This window comes from Trematomus bernacchii, unplaced genomic scaffold, assembly GCF_902827165.1.
Source record: "Trematomus bernacchii unplaced genomic scaffold, fTreBer1.1, whole genome shotgun sequence".
NCBI lineage: Eukaryota > Metazoa > Chordata > Actinopteri > Perciformes > Nototheniidae > Trematomus > Trematomus bernacchii.
In genome coordinates this window covers 514,659-534,142 of record NW_022987881.1, presented here as the reverse complement: position 1 = coordinate 534,142, position 19,484 = coordinate 514,659, and the positions used below count along the sequence as shown (strand labels likewise).

Genomic DNA, 19,484 nt, shown 5'->3' with positions numbered 1-19,484 from the left:
ACAACAACCGATATAACACACTACAGGAAAGGAAAACCCAAAAAGCGAATAGGGAATCTTTTTTAATGCTAATTTCCTTTTGCCTTTTATCTGCACTGACACTTTGATTTTGTAAAAATGCTCTGGGACAAATTAAGGATTTCTTCTATTAGCTGTCACAGAGGGTAAATCTCTACGAGCCTGCATTACTCACATTCTGCGAGCATGCAAGAAAACTCACAGGGACTCTTTAAATAAGCCGACACTGCACAGCAATTAGCGCGTTCACACCGGAGTACTTTTCCCACAATAGTTCATCAGAACTACGATATTTGCGTTCACACCAAAAAGCCCCAGGAACTAAAGTAGTTCAAATTAGTTCATCTGACCCGCTTTGCAGTCCCTGCTCTCGAGCATGTGGTGGATTGCAACTTTAAGGTGCATACCGCCACCTACTGTACTCGCCGTGAAGTGGTTTGCGGCCTGCCAGTAAACCCAAAGCAGAAGAAGAAGAAGAAAGTGACGTCAGCGGTTCATTTGCCTAATCCACCAGGAACTCATTTGCGTGTGAACGCGATCTGCTTTAGTTCATCAGAACTTCATCAGAACTAAAAGAGTTGATGAATGACTAAAGTTCTCATGAACTATTTGGGAAAAGTATTGGTGTGAACGCACCTATTGCAAGCTCTCACAGCAGAGAATACCAGAGGTGGGGACTCGAGTCACATGACTTGACTCGAGTCAGACTCGAGTCCCATATTTTTTGACTTGAGACTTGCTTGACTAACATTGATAAAAGACTTGACTTGACTTTGACTTGGTATTCATGACTTGAGACTTGACTTAAGCTTGAGACAGATGACTTGAAAGGACTTGACTGTTTAAAATGAAATATTTGCGTTTGTTTTTGTAGTGAGATATTACGTTTAGTTTTTTCGAAAAACGTGATTGGGTGATTATAGCGCCGTGCGCGCAAACCTGGCACCCACTAGACGCCGCAGGAGCGTCAGTTAACATGGCAGCGGCTAGCGATACTCCAAAAATAGTGAAGTTTTGGATTCAAGGATTATGTTGTCGATGACGCTAATAAGAAGAGAACAGCGGTATGCAGGGTCTGCAGCATAAAGATCAGTGACACGACCACCACAACATCCAACTTCATTCGTCACAAAAAAACCCCACAGAGAAGGTGCGTGAATGTGTTGTGTTAGCTAGAAAGCTAACGTTAAGTTTAAGCTACGTTAGACTTGGTTTCAAATCGATTAAGCAAAGAGAAGACAAAACGGTAAATGAACACTAGACCGCCAAGGGATTCATTTTGACTAACCCTGATACTGACGGGCCGTCAGGAGAGAGAGAGAGAGAGAGAGAGAGAGAGAGAGAGAGAGAGAGAGGGAAAGAGATGCCTCGTTTATTTCCCCTGTGTTATCAGTAGTTAATGTAAACTGTTGAATAATGTAGTTCATCTACTTTTAGTAGTTTGTTTAAATGTTTTAATTATGTTGTTGTTGTTTGTAGAAGTGCATCATTCCTTGATTTATTGTAAATGAATCTGAACTTTTTGATCTGTTATGATGATAAACTGAAGCCACATTTCTAAATTACCCAATAAGTGAGTTTTAAATCGTCCTACTTTTAGTTTATAAGGAAATGATGAAGAGGAACAAATTCAATGATTTGAAAATGATATCTCTGTAGGTGCTGACGCTGTTGGCGGTTCTAGTGTTAACAGACATTTAAATTAAATATGTGTAATGGCAAATGCCATATATGATTTTCTTACCTGGAATTCTGCCTTTTGAACAGACTTTTTGATTGAGTCCTAGTGTCTGCAGTTCTAGGGTTACATATGAATCTGATATGATTGTCATCGGTCTAAATTAGATTTCAAATGATTAACTGTGTATGTAATGAAGATCATAGTGTGGGTTAATCCATTTTCATAACCACTGTCTTTTAACTGATTTAAATGCGGAAACTGAGTTTATTCATCAGAATTTCGTATGACTTGACTTGACCTGAGCAATGACTTGACTTGCTTGACTCTCACCACAGTGACTTGGGACTTGCTTGATACTTGTAGGTCAAGACTTGAGACTTGCTATGACTTGCACATGTAGGACTTACTCCCACCTCTGGAGAATACACAACAAATGTGTTTTTGTAAACACAAATAATAATAGAAAAAGGTAAATAATCTTTCTCCCATCTTCTATTTTGTGAGTTGTTGATGTGAGGTTATTGACAGTTCATAAGGAGGATATCTCAATTTCCACGGTGTATATATTTAGGAATTGATATGACACTTCCTGGTAGCGACCCAAATGTCTTCGTGGCATCGAGTGTCAGAAAATGCGGGAAGTGGAAGCAAATCAGATTCTGCAGCTTAACATTTTTACCTTTGAGCTGCGTCAGTGATGTTCGTGGCCGTTTTATGGGGCAGCAAAACAACCTTGAAACAAAACCCCCGACACGTAAGCACCTCCTAACGTTGTCATGGTAAACATGTTGGCGGCCTGTTTGCACATCCAGGGTAACATTGGGGCTGTGGATCTGGTAACTTGATGAAAACCAAGTGCAATATTCACTCCCTCCACCGACTCCTGGGGGACAAACCTGGCTCCTGCCTAAAAGCTCCACTGTTTTCACCAGATATGGATTGAAGTCAACTAAAAACCCATCTGATTTTCTAATGGTTTTATTGGGTCCCTTGATTACAAATGTAATCTATTATTATTATTATTTACTTATTTTTATTTTATTCTAGGGCTGTGCTATATATGGCAAAAATCATAATCACGATTTATTTGGGTCAATAATTGATATCAAGATTATTAAATACGATTATTCATTGACTTTGAAAAAATCCATTTATTGAACTTTAAAACAAATACAAATAATAATTTGAACAGTATCTTTTTAACTGTTGATTACCCTGAACGTATAATTCAACTGAAAAACCAATACAAAAATAAATAATATCAAAATAATAAATACTAATAAACAAGATCAACAAATATTTTGGAGCGCACTTCCAAGCTACTAAACATATATAAATATGATAAATACAATAATGAGACCAAAATTAATTAGATCAAATATGTTGCACTGTCACAACCTAGCAAGCTAAATAATTGTTTTTTTTCGATTATGTTGTTTTCGTAATTGTGGCAGGCCAAATCGTAATTGCGATTAAAATACGATTAATTGCACAGCCCTATTCTCAGGTATTTAGTTACTCTTTGCTGTTGAGTATTATGATTTTTTTGTAATCCTACTTTTAAGATTGACATTATTGATTCCAATTTGGGAAATGTTTTCGTGTAAACAACAAGCAGTAAAACATCTCAAAATTAGAAAACAAAAAACTGAATAGTAAAATATATATAGACAGTGAAAGATATATATACAGGGAGGCGCAGTGGTTGTGCGTTGGTGTTGGGATCAGGGGGTCACAGGTTCAAACCCCACTGCAGTCAGCAGATAATAATCCCCAAAGTGCTCCTGTGGGGATTGTCTACAGTATTGAGTATGTAAGTCGCTTTGGATAAAAGCGTCTAACATGTGACATGTGATGTAATGTTATGTAATATATGTCCGACGATTATACACTATGAAAGACAATTCATAAAGTGCGCAAGAAATGTGTGACGATAAACAGATAAGTGAATTATGGTAATAGTTTGTCATCCTATTTTTTATCAAATGCAATTAAAACACTTTAAAGTACATTTAATTTGCTTGAAATATGCTGTATAAATAAAGGTTGATTGAATGATGTTGATAAGCCGGTATCGTTAAGGATTTATTAGAACTTTGTATATAATTTGTACCTCTTTTATACTAAACCTGCTGCCTGCAATGAGCTAGAAGAGGCTTAATGTGTTGGGTGTGTTTATACCAAGCCCCAAGGAAGTGCGCCGGACTCTGAGGAAAATATTCGTTGTGGCCAAACGGCGGTACTACACTTCCGTATCAGTCGCTGGGCCCGGAAAGACTCTTTCCCATTGACTAACATTGGGAAAGAGACGTCTGTAAATCGTTGGATCATTTTTTTTTTAAATTAAATAAACTACCCAGTATGAACACTTGTATAGCCCTTATTAAAAACATTCGGTCCTCAAGTTGTAAAATGTGCTAATAACGTTATTCTGAGAGTTATTTTCCTCGGCATTATGAACGCGGATCTAACCCACGGGACCGCGCCGCCCGGCTCGTTCATGTGACGTGTTCAGTACTACATGAGTTTTACCTTTACCCATGGATGTACAATAAGAACGGATTATATGAATACTTTCGTGACGTTTCGCTCTCTCAAAAGTTGGGCCGTTTTGTCTTCATGCGCCAATGAGCAACTCTCATAGGAATGAACGAGGCCCCGCCTCCCACGCTGTATCCAGTTCTTATTATACATCCGTGGTTTATACAAGTGACTCCATTCACATTCAACTTAAAATATAATAATAAAAAAATCATAAAATTAGACAAATAATCGCTTTTATCACTGTAAGTACTTGAAAAACATACTGCATTTTTATGGCATGGCATTAAATCATACAGACAATGTTCTTCGTTTTTCAGATGTGTGTCATGAGATTTAAAAAAATGAATCTTCCTTCATCTTTGTGTGTTGTGTTTTCCGTTTATCTTAATTATTAAACGATGAAAGTGAATTGGTGTGAATGCATTAATGGCTGGCTGCCACCCAGACATCTGACTTTAAATAAGTTGCACCACTTGACGCTGCCTGTTTGACAGAATTCATTAAATAAGAGATGAGGAAACTTTAATTGATTTTCTTTTCATCACTGTCACTGTCTTACACTCAGATGTTTCTCACTTTACTTTGACTCTAATGGGAATGGAATATCAACGTGCTCAGCTTAATGCAGAGTTTAAAAACATTAATAACACAGTAATTTAACTTTCACATTTCAGAGATAAATATTGTACTTTTGGCCTCGCCACACTATAATTTAATAACCTGTTTTGAGATAAAGGTTAATGTTAAACATGTAAGTATTATTTAAAGGTTTAATGTCATATCATATACACAACTACGGTGTAGTATGTAATGGATCTAAAACTTGGGTCACAGGTTCGTCAACAATGCAATTACAAGACATAAATAAATATGTGCAAAATCAGGCGGTAAGTAGTCGTATAGCCAGTGGGATAAAACTGTCTATGAATATAATTTATATTATTATAGAGATTTAATTATTCCCTTCAAAAGAGAAAGCAAGAAAATAATAAACATCATTGACACAACAAAGCTCTAGCCCTTCACTGCATCCATTTTCAATGTATTGTCTGGGTTTGATTGGTTTATTTCTGTCTTTGTTTTTGTATGTATCTGATCCTTGAGTTGAATGTGAATATCTGAAAGCCTGTGTTTTGAGTTAGGAAAGAAAAACAGGTGAGGGCGGGGTCTGTGGTCTTCATTACATGAGCCTAATGCGTCTAATGCACCACCCGGAGGGCACGTAAAGTGACCCCAAAACAAACGCACCCACGTGTATGCGTTCACAGGTGCACGCCGATTTGCTGGGAAAGCTAGCGGTGGTGTGTGTGGCGGTGAATTCAACATAAACACAGAGACCTTAACCGACACTGAGGACTATTTTGGGAATAAATATACCAGTCTATGGAATAAACGAGCAAGAGGGCCATTTTGTGGAGGAATTCTCCCTCAAACCATTCAGAAAGGTGAGTCCAAAAACAAACTAATAACGGATTTAACCAGAGACGTTTTAGAAAAGACATGGCAGCACTGAGATCTGTTTCTAGTTCACTTGTGATTCGTCACGACTCATCTGTTTATATGAGCGACAGGTGTATTAACCTCTAATGGGAGGATGTGAATGACAGATTATTGCATCCCAAAATCACAAAGAATAGAAATATGAACAGACTTTTCATGAACCACATTTCTTCAGAACAGTCAGACACTAACATGGCATTTTTCAGACGGACAATTCAGGGGGAAATGTACTTAAGTTTGAGACCAATTTGTGTCTGGCAACACCGCGGGATTTGAGACAACTAACGTAATGTAACAAACATATTTAATAATAAAATAACTAATTACAATCATCCTAAATAGTTATAAAGGTTAAACACTTCTAAACTCACTTTCTTAGCATTTATTTGTGTGTTTTTATTTGTAGATACTGTTGTTTATTTCACTTGCTCTGGGTATTTATAAGTGCTATATTAATAATGTTATTATAATAATTATTATGACACTTCCCGTCTCCTAAACGGGCATGTGCTAACGTATTTTGATTTGATTTAGGGTAACATTAGACGTGCCACCGCCTGCTTTTAGCTAACAAATAATAGTTAGGTAAGGATTTGTTGATGTTCGCTTAAAAAGTTTGGCACAAGATCCCGAAATGCAAGATCTCGTGTTGCTGAGTTTGACAAATCTGATGTAACTCTTGATAGGATTGCATCAATGTTGTTGTACTTTAAAAATGTGCTGCTTTTGTTTGTGGCTGCAGCAGCTGTGGAGTTCATGTTGTTTCTACATGTTTGTTTTGCCTGCTGGTGATTCTGCTGTTGATTTTCTACAGAAGTGGTTATTCGTGTTATTCGTGTTATTTGTTGTTGCATAAGTTGTTTGTTGCACCCTGTCCAGTTGTTTTTATTATTGGTTGTTTGGTTTAAATGTCTCTTTTCTTGGTGTATAATGGATATCAGTTGTTGCAGAGCGCTGTCTTTAAAGAATACTGTTGATTTGGACCAATGAGGTCTCTGTGAAGTGACGTGTTATTGCACCTTTTTGTGGCCTAAATATGTTAACTTAACAGTTTTAAAATCATCGTTTTTCAGAACCTCCTTTCCTTTTTTTAAAAAATAAATATCACGCAGCAACTTCAGCTCAGTGCTTGTTTTAAACACTTCCATATCAATATCGGGATCAGCTTTGAAAACCCAGGATGAGTTATTATGTAATAAATGTCATGCATTTTTAGTGTTATGAAGTTATGTCACCCTATGATGATTTATGTAGAGGCAGTCCACCCTCCCTGACATAACGACTCGAGAGACATCATAAATATGAACACGCTTTCAAGAAATACAGTTAATCTTCAGGAAGAGAAAGCAGCAGAGGTGCAGAGACATGATATTGTTAAGGGTGGGGTAGGTAAGTTTGAGAAACCGGCTCGAGATACACTTTTTGTTATATTCCATGGAATGCTCTTAAACATCCCGATAGCAATGAATATCTGAAGTGCTTTGACAACAAATCCATAAAGAAATGTCATCTGTGGAAGCCGTAGTACTGTAAAAAGCACGACCAATCATCTGAGCCGGCCCGGCTAAAATAACTGGATGGCCTACCTGCCTGTCAGCCTTCCATCTGTGCACAAACTTATCTCGTGCCCTCATTGGTCATGTGCGCGTTCGTGTGTGTTGGAGGAGGGGCTCTGGAAGGAAATGGCAGTCTTTTCCGTCTGTGTATTTTCAAATTCTAGCGATCTCGAGCTGGTTTCTCCAAAATTACCTACCCCACCTTTAAGGATATCTATGCCATATTAGGATATGACGATACTCAAATGATCACGGTTTCTAGTCGCATATCAAATCGGTACATTGTCCAGCCCTAGTTCACACAACTAGACATTTATATGATTGCAATGATTGCTTTGAAATGGTTGAAATACCAACGATAGACAATTTAGCCTTATACACTTAGGTTTGGGTGTAATTACTGTAAACAATTGACTTTGACCAACGTGAGGCATTCAAGTTTGTGGGTTTCTGGGCACTTTCCTTTTTATTAAGTGGCAATATGAAGAGCTTTCTGAGAAGTTTCCCAGTCTTAAAATGTGACTTTCTTGTTGAGTTGAATGCTATGAATGCCTGGAATTTTTATTTACAGCAACTCAGATATCACATGAATGCAGCCCAGCTAAACTATTTCCCGAAGGAGGCCTTGCAACATGCTACGAGTTAAGTAATGTTTTGCAAGAGAACAAGTTCATTTAATAGAAAGATTCTGCTTATGTTTGCATTTAACAGCAGGTAATGAGCATGCTAACGGGTGCTAATGTGACCACATGTAGCTCTGCAGCTTCTCTAACTGGATTGTGCAATAGCCGTGGCAGCTGTGGCTCTTTTTCCACCAGCAAAACAAATCAGTTCACACATGAGCTTGGAAATAACAGAATGAGTGTTATTAAGTTACAGTTATACTGACCAAAGAAACGCTACAAGCTCCTCTCTCCGACGAGAATAAAAAGTTGACATGGATTGCAGGATGCACACATTGAAAAGATGACTGATTTGTGTATCATGTCTATACTCAAAGTGTCTTTTATTATCAAATATAAGAAGCATGTCCACCCAAGAGTGACTGCAATTGATAAGATCATGTTATTTAGTCTGAAACTGAAACATGTAATTGATGAAATGGTTAAATGGACATAAAGTTCAAATGCAACTATGTTTCTTAGTAAAGTATTTGTTGTAACCTTTTTTCTATCAAAAAATGACAACCATTCTCTGGTTCTACCTTCTCCAACATGAGTATTTTCTGTTGTTTTAATTTTTTACCTGAATATTTGGGGTTTTGGACTTCTACTGGGACAAAACAAGACATTTAAAAAGGGGTTACATTTGAGCTTAGCTAATTGTGATCATGATTTTCTGACATTTTATTTAACAGATCACATGAAATGCTGGGTAATTGTCGCCTCTAGAGTAACATTAGCTGGGTGATTTCAATGATATAAGGTAATGAGTAATCTGTAGGGACGGTTTTATCAGTAACTTCTCCACACAGGGAGTTTTGATTATCAGCTGACTGACTGTCCCTGTTGTATAATAACCTTAGTGACAGCAAATGTGCTTAGGCTAATATAAAAAGATTAGGGTGGCAATAAAAACCGCACAACAGAGCAATGACAAGCCTGTTGTTGTCATGTTATTGCTAAAGGAGCCATTTAATTAAAGTTTCCTCAGGCTGAATGACTCAGGACAGGAAATAGCCTGTAAATGCCCTCAGCTGCTTGTTTTAAAGTCTGGTTGAAAACATCTCCCAATTTCCCTGAACACACACACACAAACACACATCACCACACCACACACACACACACACCACACCACACACACACACACACACACACACACACACACACACACACACACACACACACACACACACCACACACACACACACCACACACACACACACACACACACACACACCACACCCACACACCACACACACACACACACACACCACACACACACCACCACACACACACACACACACCACACACACACACACACACACACACACACACACACACCACACACACACACACACACACACACACACACATCACACACACCACACACACACACACACACACACACCACACACACACACACACACACACACACACACACACACACACACACACACACACACACTACAGAAACAAGGATAGGCCTGGAAACTGGTGCCACAAACACTCTTAAAATACCCCAAAAAGCTTTATTTCGGAGCATTGACACAACTATAGGAGCCAGGCAGACTGTGCATGAAGCATTAGTTTGCTATAATGTTACCAACAGCAGTATCCTTGCAGTAAACAATACAAAAAAACACATACAATGACAGTGGTTATTTCCATGTATGTTGTGAAGTTACCTACCTTGTTTTGGAGGCCAGGAAAGCGAGTTTTATTAATCCATGAGTGCAGATCTGGATCCCCTCTTTCTCTATACTCGCCACTTTCAAGCTGTGCTCTAAAATATGAAGCTCCATCTTTTACGTCTTCTCATTTGAGGAGCGACTAAAATGTACAAATAGCAAAAACCTAAACACTTTCAAATGAGATGCATAAATAAATAAATACACACACGCATACACGCACACGGCAGGGGAAAAGGTGTATTAAATAGAGAAAGAAAAGCGAGGCAGGGTGGTTTAAAGAAAGCAAAGAGGTAAAAACGGACCTGCTGTCAACCCCCTGCAACGGAACCACGCGCACTTCTGGTAGAAGATTTTCAAAATGAAAGCCTCCGACACACAGACGCAGTTAAAGGAATAGTTTTGTTTTTTTCTACCTAATAAATAGACACCATTATAACTTCGGTGTGCTTAATATGTCTTAATTGTTGGTTTTATATTTGGTACTGACTAAAAAATAAGTTCGCAATATCGGAATTCACGAGTTTTATTGGTAAGAGGATTTTGTTATCATTAGAGAGGCTAGCAGTTTCCATCTGCTTCCATTGCTTATGCTAAGCTAAGCTAACTGCTGGCTATAGCCTCATATTTACCGTACACATATGAGAATGGCATTGATCTTATTGTCTAACTATTGCTTGTTAGAATATATAAGCAGATGTTATATCTGTTGTAATTTATTGTCGTTTATTGTGTTTTGTAGTAATGTGTTTTTATTACATGTACAGCACTTTGGCTCGACCAAAAATCGCTTTTAAATGTGCTCTATAAATAAAACCTGATTTGATTTGATTTGAGATGTACCAATATTTATCACCAAGGACAATTAAGTCTACTTTAAATATTTATTTTAAACACTAATACCAAGTTCCAGATAATGGGAATATGCTGCTTTGCTATTGTATCTATTTTCTTTTTATTTCAATTGTTTTATGTTATAAAACCTAATTCATTGATTAGTTAAAAAAATAAATAATGAAAGAAGTATCTGTTTTTGGTATTAAAATATATAACAATAGAAGTGACTTAAATACTATAATTGTTTTGGTTTTGTAATTTCCTTAATTATTAATTTTAACCTTGCATAAAATTGTAAAAACAAGAATGATCGACATGTATATTGAACAAAAATCCACCCTGTTATTCATAACATGCTGAGCAAAGTCTACTTAACCTCATTAACGTTTTTATATTGTTTTTATACCGGTGCTTTTATTGTATACAATAAAGGTGAAAGCGGAAGTGAGTTGCTGAGCAGCTTCTTGCAGCTTGTCGGCTCAGATCTGGTCCCCATGTTTGCTCTCCGACTGGAATAGTTAGCAGCTGGTCGGACTGAAACAAACAACTTGCCATTCAAACGAAAGGGGCGGGTCTGCAGTGGAGAAGGGCATTCTGGGAAGTGTAGTTTTGTACCGTATTTGTCTGTTCAGGTACGTATACCAAGGTGGAAAGAAAGAGAAAGAATAACGAGATTTAAAACATTTTATAACATGCTTAAGCAACCCCAAAGAGAGGCTGACTAAAATGATAAATAACAGAATGAAATAAAAATAAAAGTACATTATATCAGTGTATATCTTTTAAACTATGAACATGTTTGGACTAGATCTGACAAATACAGTATTATAGTATCATATACATTAGACAATGATCCAACAGTAGTATTGCACATATTTATTATTATAAGAACAATTATATGAATGCCCCAGTTGGATGCAAATGGACACACATATTTACTTGAATTACATTATTATTGCACCTTTCTTGATGCAAAGCAGGGGTGTGTTTACATTTAGTAGTGTAAGGAGAAAGGCTCTGAAGGTTGCAATTATTTTCTCATGGCATTATAATATAAAAAGTTACAAAGCTTAGACCCGTGAATAACAGCTCTGCCTCCATTTTATTTAAAGTAACTTGACACAAATGTAATTGTTTTTCGCCCGGTTGCTTATCCATACTAATGGTAAGTCTGCAATACATTTGGGAGAGCAGCTACTGTAGTTGTCACAGTATAAATAATGGAGATATAGACACATCTAATAACTATAACTCCAATGTTAACTGCAGCTTTCTGTCAACTATAACTTGGACTCTATTCTATTGAAGCTTGCAGGTGCATTTTGCTCTAATTTCTTGAGCATCTCATGTTGCCATGGCAGTTGTATTGTAGAAAGTTAGAAAGCTTTGACCTTTTATTTACTGCTTCTACTCCATATTATTTCTAAGTGCTTTGACGTAGGTGAGTGGAGTGTTTCCTGGGAATCCATACAAACGTTTGCCCCTCTGGAAATGACATTTGCATTTACTTCCTTACCATCCTCTCATATACTCAGGTTGCCTTTTATAGAAATAGTGTAGGGGCTAAAGCATGTTTTCTTTGCCCCCTTGAGGTTAAACTCACAATAATTGGCATCCTGTTGCGTCTCCGGTGTTTGAGTGAGTGAAAGGTTGCGTCCCGCTGTGAGGCCGCGGTGGAAACACACGTATTCACGGCTTGTAGCAGCACGGTGGGATTGTGGAAAAATGGCCTCTGACACGTACTCGGACATTTTGTACTGTTCCTCACTCATCTCATGCACCAGGATGTGTGGTGGTTTCCCACAATTACTGAGATCCCCTGTGTGTGTGTGCTCATCGACAGCTTTGTATCATGCTGATTGATTTATTAGCCAGTTGTTGTCTTTGGCTCTTCCTTTGTCCACTTGTTGATAGACTCGAAATGCAAATATCCAGTCTGCTCTCTTAAAAAAGACTTATATGCTCATTTTCAGGTGTATATCAGTATGTAGTGTCTCTACTTTAAAGAGTCCTCTCCTGCTGATGTTCAGGTGTATATCAGTATGTAGTGTCTCTACTTTAAAGAGTCCTCTCCTGCTGATGTTCAGGTGTATATCAGTATGTAGTGTCTCTACTTTAAAGAGTCCTCTCCTGCTGATGTTCAGGTGTATATCAGTATGTAGTGTCTCTACTTTAAAGAGTCCTCTCCTGCTGATGTTCAGGTGTATATCAGTATGTAGTGTCTCTACTTTAAAGAGTCCTCTCCTGCTCATTTTCAGGTGTATATCAGTATGTAGTGTCTCTACTTTAAAGAGTCCTCTCCTGCTGATGTTCAGGTGTATATCAGTATGTAGTGTCTCTACTTTAAAGAGTCCTCTCCTGCTGATGTTCAGGTGTATATCAGTATGTAGTGTCTCTACTTTAAAGAGTCCTCTCCTGCTGATGTTCAGGTGTATATCAGTATGTAGTGTCTCTACTTTAAAGAGTTCTCTCCTGCTGATGTTCAGGTGTATATCAGTATGTAGTGTCTCTACTTTAAAGAGTCCTCTCCTGCTGATGTTCAGGTGTATATCAGTATGTAGTGTCTCTACTTTAAAGAGTTCTCTCCTGCTGATGTTCAGGTGTATATCAGTATGTAGTGTCTCTACTTTAAAGAGTCCTCTCCTGCTGATGTTCAGGTGTATATCAGTATGTAGTGTCTCTACTTTAAAGAGTCCTCTCCTGCTGATGTTCAGGTGTATATCAGTATGTAGTAGTGTCTCTACTTTAAAGAGTCCTCTCCTGCTGATGTTCAGGTGTATATCAGCATGTAGTGTCTCTACTTTAAAGAGTCCTCTCCTGCTGATGTTCAGGTGTATATCAGTATGTAGTGTCTCTACTTTAAAGAGTCCTCTCCTGCTGATGTTCAGGTGTATATCAGTATGTAGTGTCTCTACTTTAAAGAGTCCTCTCCTGCTGATGTTCAGGTGTATATCAGTATGTAGTGTCTCTACTTTAAAGAGTCCTCTCCTGCTGATGTTCAGGTGTATATCAGTATGTAGTGTCTCTACTTTAAAGAGTCCTCTCCTGCTGATGTTCAGGTGTATATCAGTATGTAGTGTCTCTACTTTAAAGAGTCCTCTCCTGCTGATGTTCAGGTGTATATCAGTATGTAGTGTCTCTACTTTAAAGAGTCCTCTCCTGCTGATGTTCAGGTGTATAGCAGTATGTAGTGTCTCTACTTTAAAGAGTCCTCTCCTGCTGATGTTCAGGTGTATATCAGTATGTAGTGTCTCTACTTTAAAGAGTCCTCTCCTGCTGATGTTCAGGTGTATATCAGTATGTAGTGTCTCTACTTTAAAGAGTCCTCTCCTGCTGATGTTCAGGTGTATATCAGTATGTAGTGTCTCTACTTTAAAGAGTCCTCTCCTGCTGATGTTCAGGTGTATATCAGTATGTAGTGTCTCTACTTTAAAGAGTCCTCTCCTGCTGATGTTCAGGTGTATATCAGTATGTAGTGTCTCTACTTTAAAGAGTCCTCTCCTGCTGATGTTCAGGTGTATATCAGTATGTAGTGTCTCTACTTTAAAGAGTCCTCTCCTGCTGATGTTCAGGTGTATATCAGTATGTAGTGTCTCTACTTTAAAGAGTCCTCTCCTGCTGATGTTCAGGTGTATATCAGTATGTAGTGTCTCTACATGTCTCCATGCTTTAATGTTCAAAAAGCTCTTTATTTTTCTCATACTGCCTGTACTGCAGCACCTCTTTTCACCCTCTGTCTGAAACCAGAGCCCAGTATGCTCTGATTGGTTAGCTGGCCGGCTCTGTTGTCATTGATCAACCGCTTAGAGAGGACAGATAGATAGATATTGTGCTTCTGCGATAAAACTACAAATGATATTCATTTTGCAGCTCTAATAAGGCCGCTCAACCTCTCCTCCTCGATCCACACCATACCTCCAGGCTTCACTTCTGCTTTTAATTTGAAAGACGAGTGTGTTCTTGTTTAATAAGTCACAGAAGCACTGTGGTGTTAATTATCTCCAGCCGCTAGTATTTCCAGCCAACACTCTAATTGCAGGAACAATTGGTTGTAACAGCCCACAACAAAGTATTAATTAAGCCAACAAACACAGCTCTGATTCCACAACAGAGACACATTTGAACTGGAAAACGTTTTTTCCCCTGAGACAGGCAACTATTGTTCTGCTAATCTTCAGATGGGAAAGCAAAGGTCCCTGGACCAATAACAGGCAATACAGCTGTTAAGTACTTAGTATTTAGTTCACTGAGGCATCTATAATTTGGAAAGGGATATAATTACAATGTTTTATTGTGTTGGGAGTTTACAAAACATGACAACACATGAGATGAAACATTAATTGGTGGTTTATTTTTGTGGTATTGCTTGTTGTTGTGTCAGTCGTTCAAAAGGGAATCTCAGGAACCGTAAAGCCTCCATCTTTAACCAAGTATAGGTTTTTACCTTTACAGGGGTGTCAAACTCAATTTCATCGCTGGCCATATTAGCATTATGGCTTGCACTCAAAGGGCCGGTTGTAACTTTTAAGACTATATAAATATACATATATATATATAAAATAATGTATTATATGACACTATTGCCTCTGAATTTGATTATTATCAGATAGGATGATAACTTAGTAATTAACTACCAACTACGTCTGAAAGCAGAAGTCCAGGGCAAATAATTGCAAGTCTCTTCAGTGTGTACGTCACAAAACGAGATGCATTGTGGGACATGTAGTTTATGGGCAACCTGCTTCTTTAAAGTGGCATGTAAGCGTATAATAAACGTATTATATTCTTTGCAAGCGGGGCCACATCAAATGAAGTCGCGGGCTGGATTTAGCCCCCGGGCCTTGAGTTTGACACCGCCGCTATAATAATCTCATGTGATGCAAATAATGCGAAATCTGCTCTATTGATAAAGCTGCTGTCCTTTGCTTGACCTTACTCACAATTAATAAACCTCCTCTGTTATATTAGATTAGATCAATTTAGTTTCAACTTCATTGTCATTGCACATAATACAACAAAATGCAGCTTGCATCCAGCCAGAAAGTGCATGAGGTTAGGAGTATCTTCCTATTGATTACAGTATCAGAGTAGATCAAATGTGAGGCAAGGTACATGCATAAATAAACACTTACGAATAAGGTGCAGGGTTTCGGCCTGTACATGTGCTGTGCAACAACATGTAGAGGTGTTGCAACTTTAACTAAGAAGGGCTTAGCAAACAGGCTATCTAAATGTAAAAATAGAAAACATAACATAAACAGGAAGTGGCATTCATTTCCTTTTAACTAATAACACACACGGTGCGAATGTGTTTGTTTGTGACATGTATAGGCAAGGCAAGTTTATTTATATAGCACTTTTCAACACAAGGCAATTCAAAGTGCTTTACAAAATGAAAGACATTAAGAGCATTAAAGAGTAAAGTAAGTAAGTAAGTAAAGCTTTATTTATATAGCACCCTTCTCAACACGAATGTACAAAGTGCTTTACAGTACAGTACACAATTCACAGTACAACTAAAATGTAGAATAAAAGGCATAAAACAACAGCAGGTAATACATAGGATAAAACATACGATAAAACACCAATAAAAGACAGCTACTAACTCACCTCCTCCGATGCCCCAAAGGCCTGACGGAAGAGGTGGGTCTTTAACTGCCACTTAAAAATCTCTACTGAGGCAGAGGCTCTTAGTGTCTGGGGGAGTTTGTTCCAAAGCCTTGGGGCCACCACCTCAAAGGCACGGTCCCCCTTGGTTTTTAGCCTGGTTCGGGGCACCCTTAGGAGGCCTTGCTCAGAGGACCTCAGGGCCCGGGTTGTGCTATGAGGGAGGATCAGGTCATTAATGTAGGCTGGGGCTTGGCCATGGACAGCTCTATAAGATAATCAAATATATATTGAGCAAATAACAAACTCTGTTTAATTTAAATCAGGGGTGTCAAACTCAAGGCCCGGGGGCCAAATCCGGCCCGTGACTTCATTTTCTGTGGCCCCACAAGAGCTTGCAAAGAATAATACGTTTATTATACGGTTACATGCTGATTTACAGAAGCACGTTGCCCATAAACTACATGTCCCACAATGCATCTCAAATTTGACTTTTTTCTCAGAATTTGACTTTTTTTCTTCTAAATATTCCTTTTTTCTTAGAATTGTTTGTAAATGTTACTTTTTTTCTCCAAATTTAACTTATTTAAAAAAAAAATGTCACTTATTTTTTTCAAAATGTCACAGAATTTGGCTTTTCTTTTTTAAATCATTTTGTGACATTCTCACTGAAGAGACTTGCAATTATTTTCCCTAGACTTCTGCTTTCAGACGTAGTTAATTATGAAGTTATTACCCTATCCGATAACAATCCAATGCAGAAGAAAATAATGTAATATATTACATTATTTTATATATATATATATTTATATATGTATTCTTATATAGTCTTAAAGTTACAACCGGCCCTTTGAGTGCAGCCATAATGCTGATGTGGCCCGCGATGAAATTGAGTTTGACACCCCTGATTTACATAGTGTGAAATATCAGCCTCACACCTTTCACTCTTCATCTTCCACAAGAAAGTCTGATCTGACAGGTAACTAAACCTAAAAATAAAACCAATCACCAGAATATAAATCCTGGATGCTCCTTCCCTAGAGATGGAGCGCCCTGTGAGGAATAGATTCTCCACAGGAGGAGGAGGATGGACTGGAGCGTGAAAAACACGCTGAAGACCGTTTAAAACTCTGGCAGCAGCATGAAGATTGCTTTACTGAAAAGTCTTCAAAGCAAATCGCAGGAGCTCAAAATGACATGTGACAGTGTGGGAAAATCTATAAGTGCCCGTGGTGAGAGAGGGTTCTGAAGAATGGACTTTGAGTTGGGATTATTCTGTGATAGATGCTAATCCCACGGTCCACAGGAAGGTTTAAAATGTGTTTAAGGTAACACTGATTATAAATGAAGTCTTTACAGTTGCAGGTTGTACAGAATGGGAACTGCCCGTGTTTCCATTCTGTACAACCTGTATAAAGCCCATTATTCTAAAACCCTAATACTCTGAAAAATTGCCCATTTGTTCAAGAGCAAAAATGTATTAGAAAGCTAATTAATTAAAAAACACTCTCTCTATATAGAACATAGCTTTTTATGATATGCATGTTAATTGTTTTAAAAAAAAATAGTTTTATCTTATTTAAATATATGTATCTTTTATATTTTGCTGATGAGTTTCTTTAGATAAGCCGGGAGTAGGTTTCTGTCTCACTTACACATATCTATTTTCCTTTGCCTACATTCAACCTTATTTTACAAATGTGCAAGTAAAACAAAAGTTGTTATTATACAGATTTACGCAATTAGACTTTCCAGATTTATTTTGCGCGACTGGTCAAACATTACCGTTCGTCCTCTGCTTCCTAGTGTTTCTTAGATTTGTTGAAAATGGTTGCAGTAATTGTAATAGTATCAAGGTAAGCCAATCAGAGGCAGAGTAGAACAAATCAGGTCCTTTGCCATCCTAAGAAAAATCAGGAAAGTCAGAACACATCCTTCTGCATAATAACTATCCACGTTTGTTGCAGAGAGAGTATTTTTGGGACAACGGCCGTTTGTTTTCAGGATAACAGGCTGAGGGAGAAATGTGCTTTCAGTCCAATGGGACATTTATGAGATTATCAGGGTTTTGGAATAATGGGCTATTGTAACAATCAGAATTAGGTTTTGTTGCCAAGAAAAGGGTTGACACATTGAAACAAGTATAAGATGTGCGTTGGTGCATACAAAAAAAAGGAATAAATAAAAAGAAAATATTCAAAATTAAATGGAAAGATTGTTCATAAAATATGAAACTATAATAACATTTAAAAATGTAAAATAAATTATTAGTATACAAGGAAAATAATATGACAAATGTACGGTATATCTGAATTAAATGGCATCTACAGAATAAACTATTAATACATGGGTTTTGTATAGCGCTTTTCCTAATGCTCAAAGACGCTTATATATATATATATATATATATATATATATATTCATTACATTACATTACATGACATTTGTTAGACGCTTTTATCCAAAGCGACTTACATACTCAATACTGTGGACAATCCCCACAGGAGCAATTTGGGGTGAAGTGTCTCAGGGACACAACGACATGCTGACTGCAGTGGGGTTTGAACCTGTTCCGAACACGAACATATATATATATATATATATATATAATTTAGTATAGATGTATCTGTCTTCAGGTACTTACAGTGTTGTTACTGTCCTTGTTAAACTGAATATGCAGAGCCAGTGTACTCTGAATTAAACTTTGTATGCCCTTTTCTTGATTCTGCATGCAACATTTCTGCCAAAAACTCTACCTCCCATTCTCTCCTGACAACCTCGGGCTTCACCAACGCCTCCAGCTGAATGATTTCCTGTATCTTCCAGACTCGGTGTACTTTCTAAAGCTCACTCGGCACTTTCCGTGTGTGCAGTTTTCTTTAAAGGGCGTACGAAAGGACTTCACACATCAGTGGCTCCAAGATAGGAGGAATTCTGATGACTTCAGCGCACAGGAAGTTTATTATGTATTACTTTAAACCAGAGTAAACCAAGTTTGACCTCTGGATGCATCGCCTACTGCGAGTCCTGTCAGAAAACATGCAACCAACAAAAAATAATGATGAAAAGAGATTCAGGGGGCCAAGAAGAAGCAGGAATAATGAGGTCTGCTCTACCTCCTCCGTTTGATCATTGTGGAACAAGAAATGGGAAGATACTTTGCTACTCGCAGCCAGAAAGTCAGAAATCATAACTGAATATTTGTTGTGTTTTAGTCTCAACTGTGATATGACTCTGCTGCCATTATATGTGTCATTTTCTTTATACATGTTGTTAAGATCCACACATTCAGATGTTAGCATGCTCAGAGCCATATTTTTAGGTTATAGAAGTAATAACTTTGAGTTAAAGATATATTTGTCTATATGTGTCTACCTGATAATCAAGTAAG

General features: G+C 37.8%; 1 protein-coding gene across 1 annotated transcript in view; it reads right to left on the bottom strand.

Annotated features, from left to right (window-relative positions):
* The window catches only part of castor2 (cytosolic arginine sensor for mTORC1 subunit 2), a 42,953-nt gene extending 32,975 nt beyond the window's left edge, over positions 1–9,978 (bottom strand). Inside the window, exon 1 of the mRNA XM_034114157.1 lies at positions 9,651–9,978. Within this exon, the coding sequence (XP_033970048.1) occupies positions 9,651–9,763 (113 nt within the window). The 5' untranslated portion in view covers positions 9,764–9,978. The remainder of the gene's footprint in view (positions 1–9,650) is intronic.
* Positions 9,979–19,484: the final 9,506 nt, after the last annotated feature.